At 31.8% G+C, this 8503-nt stretch overlaps 1 protein-coding gene across 1 annotated transcript; it reads left to right on the top strand.

The window, feature by feature from the left end:
* The first annotated feature begins 3293 nt into the window (after window positions 1-3293).
* LOC107774867 (NAC domain-containing protein 43-like) lies at window positions 3294-5810 on the top strand. Its single transcript, XM_016594516.2, has 3 exons — window positions 3294-3653; window positions 4126-4403; window positions 5027-5810. The coding sequence occupies exons 1-3, from the start codon at window positions 3470-3472 to the stop codon at window positions 5558-5560; spliced, it is 996 nt and encodes a 331-aa protein (XP_016450002.1). The 5' UTR covers window positions 3294-3469; the 3' UTR covers window positions 5561-5810.
* The last annotated feature ends 2693 nt before the right edge of the window (window positions 5811-8503 follow it).

The following is an 8503-nucleotide window of genomic DNA, read 5'->3' as shown; positions in this document are numbered from 1 at the left end:
ATATATAAATATACTTATTGTGATGTAATTTATAAATATTCCTTAAAATTTCATAATTTTATCTTTTAAGGTATTTTAAGGTTGAACTTAGAACTTTTGAATGTTCCAATAAGTTTTATAGTCATTAATATTAGTAAATTAAATAATGCTAACAAAAGCCCAAACCAAAATCAAATCAATATTAATGCTAACAAAAGACATTCAATTTAATATTACAAAAGGAAAGGTATTGAATATCTATTTTTTATTTTGCAATAATTTAGATAAAAATGCATAACCTATTTTTATTTTTTCTTTAGCGTTTAGTCATGTAAATAATACTCCCTTATTAGTCTACTTATTTTAGCATGACTTAATACTTTTAGATTATGTTTATTTTATTATGGCTTTTTAATTAGCAATATTTATATTACATAATTTATTGTCTTTATTGTTGAATATTTTAGGATAATGACATGGACACATCTCATATTTTGTATTATTTTTTAGGAAAATACTTTATATAGTTGTATCTTACTAGGATTAAAGAAATATTTTGAGCACAAGTTATATGTTTTGTTCTACAAAGATTTTACCGGAAAAAAACCCGAGAAAAACCGAAAAATCCGAAAATCCGAGAAAACTCAAGAAAAACCGAGATTGAAAAACCTGAGTTTTATTGGTTTGGTTTGGTCTTTAGATTTAATAACCCGACACAATTGGTTTGGTTTGGTAATTATAAAACCCGAACCAACCCGACCTATGTACACCGCTACTCGCTACTATCACCAAGGGTTGTAGTGGCAAGTGAGATGGATAGTGTCTCTTTACCTTAACCAGAAATCTCAGGATTAAGCCTTAAAAATGAAAAAAAAAAAAATCTCATAGAAAGCGCTTTCCTTTTTAATGAGCCTTATGCGATGCAAATTCAAATTACTCGGGAATCCAATAGAGATACCGAAAATAGAATGGAAAAAAAAGGACCTGCTACTATCACCAAGGATTGTGATGGAATAAATAGCATATTTTCATCCTTAACGAGAAATCTCGGGATTAAGCTCTAAAAATAAAAAAGATTCTCGCAGAAAACGTTTCCCCGTTAATAGTCCTTATGCGGCGCAATTACTCATGACCCCAATACAAATATCGAAAATCGAGTGAAAAAAAAAACTCGCTACTAGTAATGGGACATTCACCATAAAATGACAAGTAGACGAGTTGGGGAAATGGGAGATTCATCCCCTGAAAAAGCAGGCCCTAGGTCCCCCCCTGGGGCCAAGTCCTCACTATCCAACTATCTCCATCTTATCATTTCTATCTTTCCTCTAACAGATTTCAAAGGGTCTTTTGAAAGATAAATGCCTCCAACCTCCCATAATCATGCATCATTCACATTCATCTTCCTTTTTTCATTTTGGTTCTCTTTTATCATTGTCAAAAACAGTATTACACCTACTATTGCTTTGTAACAGTGAGTGTAATTTCAATATATTAATACTAGTGAAATTAATAGTATTGATTAACTTTTGTTTAGGAGTATTTCAAGTGAGATAATCGTTTTTTTATTTACTTTTCAAATCTTTTCAAGAGTTATTGATATCATCTATACACTATTTAACTTTCAAATACTCTTTTTCAACTTCACTTCAAATATTCCTTTTTCAAGTTCAATCAAATGTTGTTACAACGCCTACTTATTTATGTAGATTTTTAATTAAAGAATGAGATCATCTTAGTGAAAAATTTAAGTTGTTAGAGAGAAGATTTTTTTTTTCCACTTAATTATGTCTTCAACACGTATCATCACGTGCAGAGCTTGATTGATTTACATAGTTCATGCACGTAAAAATAAAATTCCCCAGAAAATAGGTGGCAGTAACGCTCAAATCAAGACCTATATATGTCTTCTCTATTACCATGTATAAGTGTATACTTTTATTTAATTGAATGTATTTCTAACAAAAATTATATCAAAATCGACGTCTTAACCAGACTTCCGAACCTCAATTGATTTTTTGAGTTCAATCGCATCAATTTTACTAAATATGCCATTGATCATTATGGTTACAATGGATTCACAAATTAAACGAGAGAGAGACAAAAGAAAAACTACATGAGTGCATGGCTGGTTCAACGTTTGATTCAGTAGTTTTCTTGGGGATATTTTGAGGTCGTGGGTCGCAGTTAAGATGGACGCAGCCACCAGTCAACAAACTAAGAAAGAAAACTATACTTATTTTTGCACCAAAAAAAAAACTATAGTTATTTTCACAGATGTATTCACTATTTGAATTTGATGGGCTCGATATTTATATTCTTATCACTGAACCCTTTTATATTTTTGAAATTGTGGGTTCAAAAACTAAAATCCAAACGAGCTTCACAAAATAAGCAGTTGCAGACTGAGAGTATAATTATCGAGTTCAATCGAATCCCATATTTTTGATATAGAGTTTATATATATACATATATATATATATATATATATATATATATATATATATATATATATATGAAAACTCTATATCAAAAATATGGGATTCGATTGAACTCGATAATTATACTCTCAGTCTGCAACTGCTTATTTTGTGAAGCTCGTTTGGATTTATTTTTATGCCTTTTTTCTTCTTTATATAAAGGGCATGTCTTAAGTCAAAATTCACTTAGGATTTTGCCTCAACAAACATTCAGGGCAAGTTCTAGACCAATGGCTCGGGACTTGGACTTGCAATGCAATTTCCCACCACACAAGCTATGGGATAGCTAAAGACATGGAGTCGGGGGCCCATGATGCATAAAGTATTTTGCGTTCATGCAGGGTAAGGGAAAGGGCCGCAACCTAAAGAATGTGACGTAGACAACTTACCCTTACACAAGCATTAGTGGTTGCTTCCACGGCTTGGACTCGTGACCTATAAATCAAAAGGGGCAACTTTACTGTAGCTCCAAGGTTCCCCTTCCAATTTATATATTATTTCTATATAAAATCCAATTTTTCTTCTTTCCATATAAAATCTAAATCTCATGAGCATTTCCATAATAGGACTATAGACTATATACTAAGTACGTTAAACACTACATATATCTACTTACCTAGCAGTCGCTAGCTATTTATAATTTCATACATATTCATAGTGATACCTTTTGTTACTTTCTTTCTTTGTGGAACCCCACTTATTCTACTCAATTTTGGGAAAATACCAGTAATCTTTCTCTTTCTATGCAGGTGGCTGGCTCTTCTCGTTGTATAGTAAAAATTGCCCCCACCATAACTACATAAAATGACATTCCAACGTTAATCTTAGTTATATATTTTTGTAAATCAAATGCCATCTTTTTTGTATTTTTCTCATGTGTCCCCCTTCATTTTTTTCTTGACTTATATAAGTTCCTCTGTCTGTCTTTCTCTGTCTCTGCACTTACATTTAATTATTCATGTACTAGTTTTCTGCTATATAGTAAGAGTAGGACAAAACAAAAAATTATTTCTATGCCAGACGACATGAGTATTTCTGTAAATGGACAATCTCAAGTTCCACCTGGATTTAGATTCCATCCAACTGAAGAGGAACTACTTCAGTACTACTTGAAGAAGAAAGTTGCAAATGAGAAAATTGATTTGGATGTTATCCAAGAAGTTGATCTCAATAAGCTTGAGCCTTGGGATATTCAAGGTATATGTGTTACATATTCGCCAACTTACATACACTGACAGTACAAGACGTTTTTAGCATGTTGTGGCATGTAAGTTTTAACATGTTAGTACCATGTAATTTGCCTAATAATTTTCTAGGTTACTGATCCCGATTACATGCCGTTATCATTTAGGTGGTCTATAATTTCTAGTGGTGGAGCACCCATTCCCTTTGACCAGATTTAGTAAATTGGTATAGACAATTATAAAACTATTTGGATAAATATTGAGGGAGCATCTACAACTAAACTTCTTTTTCCGCTTCTTTCCGAAATTTTACTAACGAATACCTATGACTTTACAATTCTGAATCCGCCACCGAATTTCTGAATTCTTCTACGTCGTTGGTGTATTGAAGTTAAACTCAAATATTTTTCTTTTTCATCACTCATGAATTTAGCTTTAAAAATTTTATGGGATGAATAAGAGGGCACTTTTTCTAACTTTTGCAGAGAAATGCAAAATTGGATCAACTCCACAAAATGATTGGTATTTTTTCAGTCACAAGGATAAAAAGTATCCCACAGGAACAAGGACAAACAGAGCAACTGCTGCTGGATTTTGGAAAGCTACAGGGCGTGACAAAGTCATATATTCTAATTCTAGAAGGATTGGTATGAGAAAGACTCTGGTTTTCTACAAAGGCAGAGCTCCTCATGGACAAAAATCTGATTGGATTATGCATGAGTATAGATTGGATGATCACATCAATGATCACTCTTGTAATATTGTAAGTAAATCACACTTACTTTCTCTCCTAAATTTGCTATTCCCTCTATTTTATTTTATATGGTATTATTTTTTTTAGTCTGTCTTGTATTTTCTTGTTTGTAGAGTTATATTTCTACGGGTTATTTGTTTCGTTTCAGTTATTTTATTATACCATTGTTATTATTTACTATTGTTATTGCTTCTTTTCATTTGTTCTTGAGTCGAAGGTGTTCGGAAACATCCTTTCTACCTCCACAAGGTAGGGGTAAGATTTGTGTAAACACACCCTCCCAAGCTACTGGATATGTTGTTGTTGATGTTATGTTTTTTTTAGTCCCTTTCAAAAATACATATTTTTTATATTTGAAAACTGCTTTATTTTAAGTTTCTGATTTACCTTTAATGACATGCTTTTATAGAGATGAAAATATCATGATATATTTTTAAATAGCAAGTACTGATAGTAAATTTTGTATGTGTTAAAAGTCTTTCTTTCTTAAATTATGTACATAATCGAACACCATCATAAAAATGAAACGGAGGAAGAACTTCGTCTGTATCGCCATTATTTTACTATTATTACACTTTCAATATAAAATTGAACTCTTTAACAAATTACTTGATTTTTATTGTGATTTTAAGGTTTGTAATGTTGCAATGGGAGAGTCAACACAAGAAGAAGGTTGGGTTGTTTGTCGCATATTCAAGAAGAAAAATCACTTCAAATCTCTTGAAATGGTCAATCCCTCAATTTCAGACACAAGAATAAATCAAAGACTCTATCCTAATGATGAAGGAGCTTTAGAACAACTACTTCAATATATGAGAAATACATGCAAAGAAGAAAACCATGCAAATTATGACCTAAATTTCAATGACAAATTCATGCAACTTCCAACCCTAGATAGCCCAAATTCCTCTTATGGAGATTTTCCAAAGTCTATAAATTCTGAAGGAGGTTTGAATAATTGGATTGCTGTTGATCGTCTTGTAGCTTCACATCTTAATGGCCAAACAAATGACAATTATAATCATGATTATCAGCACCAATACAATAGCAATGGAGGAGGTGGCAGTACTAATCATGATTATAATGAAGAGTGTGATCTTTGGAGTTTTTCAAGAGTTTCAACTAATGATCACTCGTTATGCCACGTGTCTAATATTCCTGTCTGATGGGACGAACCGAAGGAGGACAACAATTATACTTAATAATCATGTTTTGTATTAAAGTCATAATGTTTAATCATGATATATTGTGTTTGATGTAAATAATATATAATCTTTTACATAATTAAAGTTGGGTCTATAGAAAATGGAGTGGCTTTTTCATCCATTGTAAATAAATTTACTACCACGTTTATTGTATTAGTCGGCAGCTAGCATTGAGTTTTATGTTGATTTGGTGTAGTTTGAAAGGATTGTTGCATGGTTCAAGATGTAAATACATAAGATATAAATCTTCATTGCATGTACATAAATTTAGACATATTTAATCATTAAATTTTAGTGATAGACGCTTTATATAAATAGAGCTAGTTTAATCCAATTACTAAAGCTATTTGAAGAATAATCTAAACCATGCAATACATGTAGTTAATTATGCGCGGGGAGGAGCTAGGTGGTCGGAAGGGATTAGGCTGAACCCCTTCGACGAAAATTATATTGTTTATATAAGGTTAATTTTATATATATATGATATTGAAACTCCTTAGCTTCTTCACTTGTTTAGGTTTTAAATTTTTGAATCTGAAAATCCTGCTTCGTCAGGTATCCTGTCTACACTTAAATAGCGTGTCATCCACACTTAAATATACGAGTAGGTATAAAAATTAAATGCTCGTTTCAATTATTAGTGCTATATTATGATGAATATCTGAACGGTATGCTATATGTATATCGATTTCAAAGCGGAATTGTATGGTATTATCTGTTTTCTGATCACTATGACTTGCCACTTCAAAAATCAAAGTGGATTTTTAACCATATGTTATCAATTTGCGTTTCTAGATATTGCAGCTTTATAGTTTGGTAATGTGCTCCTTCCGTCTCATAATATGTGTCATAATTCTCTTGGGCACGTCACTTAAGAAAAAATAGTTTTTGACTACTTTACCTTTATTAAATGTTTTCTCAATTTACGTGTCATTTCTAGTAATTACATTATACATATTTTTATTAAATGTGAATGCAATTGATTATTAAAGATAAAAAAGGAAAAATAGTAATTAAATTTGTCTTGAACTTTTATGATAAATAATTTGAGACAACTATTTATAGTAACCACGACACTTACCATGGAATGGAGGGAGTAGTAATAAGCAGTCATATTCATTGATTGGGATTTTCCATCACTTCTCTAACAGCATAAACGACTAAAATAAGCCACTGATAATGAAATTAAAAACGACACCTGCAATTTTCCCAATTCCCGTGCATGGAAAAAGGTTTTCCAAAGCCGTGGGCTATTACGGTGTTTTTGGAACTCTATGAATTTAAGGCAAATTTTCAAAAAATAACGGAACATTGAAGTCAACAAAGGGGAAAAAACAAGAAGAAAATTTTAGATGCTTGATGTGCTCAACATTAATGTCAAGCTTCGTGCATGAAACTTTTTATGATATTTCTCATCCACATGAAGAAATGGAGCTTTGGACTTTGGAGCAACAACAAAATTGTTTTTGTATAATCTATAGGTTAAGGTAGGAGTGGTAAACGGGTAAGTCGGGTCGGATATAGTTCGGGTCGAAAACGGGTAATGAAAAAACGGATAAATTATCCGATCCGACCCATATTTAATACGGATAAAAAACGGATTAACCGGCGGATAATATGAGTAACCATATTATCCATGACTTCTTACATATGATCACTTTTGGGATAATTCTATGTTTCTCTAACTTGAGGAACCCCCAAGTTGAGGCTTTACAAATATAAAAGTTAGACCCATTGGTTATCCATTTTCTAAATGGATAATTAATATGGTTCTTATCCATATTTGACCCGTTTTTAAAAAATTCATTATCCAACCCATATTTTAGTGGATAATATGGGTGGTTAACTGTTTTCTTTTAACCATTTTGCTACCCCCCAGGTTAATGGTTCGAGCCGTGAAAGCATCAACTAATATTTGCATTAGTTTAGACTGTCTACATTACATCCCTTGGGTACTAGGAGCGGATACATCATACAACTACCGGATTCAACTGAACTCAGTACTTTCGACGTGGAGCATATATTTATGTGTAAAAAACTACTAAAATTACAATGAATAGTAGATATGAATCCATATCTACTTAAACACCGAACCCATAGAACTAAAATCCTAAATCCGTCTTTGTTGGATACGACCCTTCCCAAACTCTACGTAAAATACCCTTTTATCTCGTCCACATGAAAGATGTTTCTTGTTTTACTTTGACTATTGTACTCTAGATTTTGATAATATTTGTTATGCGTCTCAACTAATTGAGCATAAAGATCTCTTAGCATTTTTTGAGTTTTTCTAATTAAAACATATACCGTAGAACTTGGGTATCTCAATCTGGTCAAGATCAACAACAACAACAATCTGGTCAAGATCCGTATTATATATAAATGTAACAGCATGCACTGATCAATCGCTAATAAAATGGGCTTTTTTTTGGGTTGAGGAAGAAGATGGTTCTTGCCACTTTACTATTAGAAATCTTTTTTTTTTTTTTTGCTCAATAAGAAAGTGAATTTGGTTGATTTTTGAAGTTTGATTTATATTTTATCGACTTGCTAGGCGCTCTAATTTTTTTTTAAATAATATTCAAGAATAAAGTCTTCTATTACAATTCATAGAGATCTCAACCAACCGCCGACTTTAACTATCGTCCGTCCACACTAGAATAAATAAGTTTTCCGAAACAACCTCTTGGGGTTATCATATACTTGGAGGATGAAAAAATATATACACTAAAAAGGGAAAAGAATAACTGAAAGGTAATCGATTGGTCACTCGTCAAAAAATTTCATTGACGAGAATTAAACGGAGATATATTATATATTCCCTTTGTCCTAATTTATATGACAATTTTTTCTTTTAGAGATTCAAACTTTTTAATTTTGATCGTATAATTGAACATGAAATCT

This window comes from Nicotiana tabacum, chromosome 1, assembly GCF_000715075.1.
Source record: "Nicotiana tabacum cultivar K326 chromosome 1, ASM71507v2, whole genome shotgun sequence".
Taxonomy (NCBI): domain Eukaryota; kingdom Viridiplantae; phylum Streptophyta; class Magnoliopsida; order Solanales; family Solanaceae; genus Nicotiana; species Nicotiana tabacum.
Note: the sequence above shows the minus strand (reverse complement) of the source record. Positions and strands in the feature narration are given on the sequence as shown.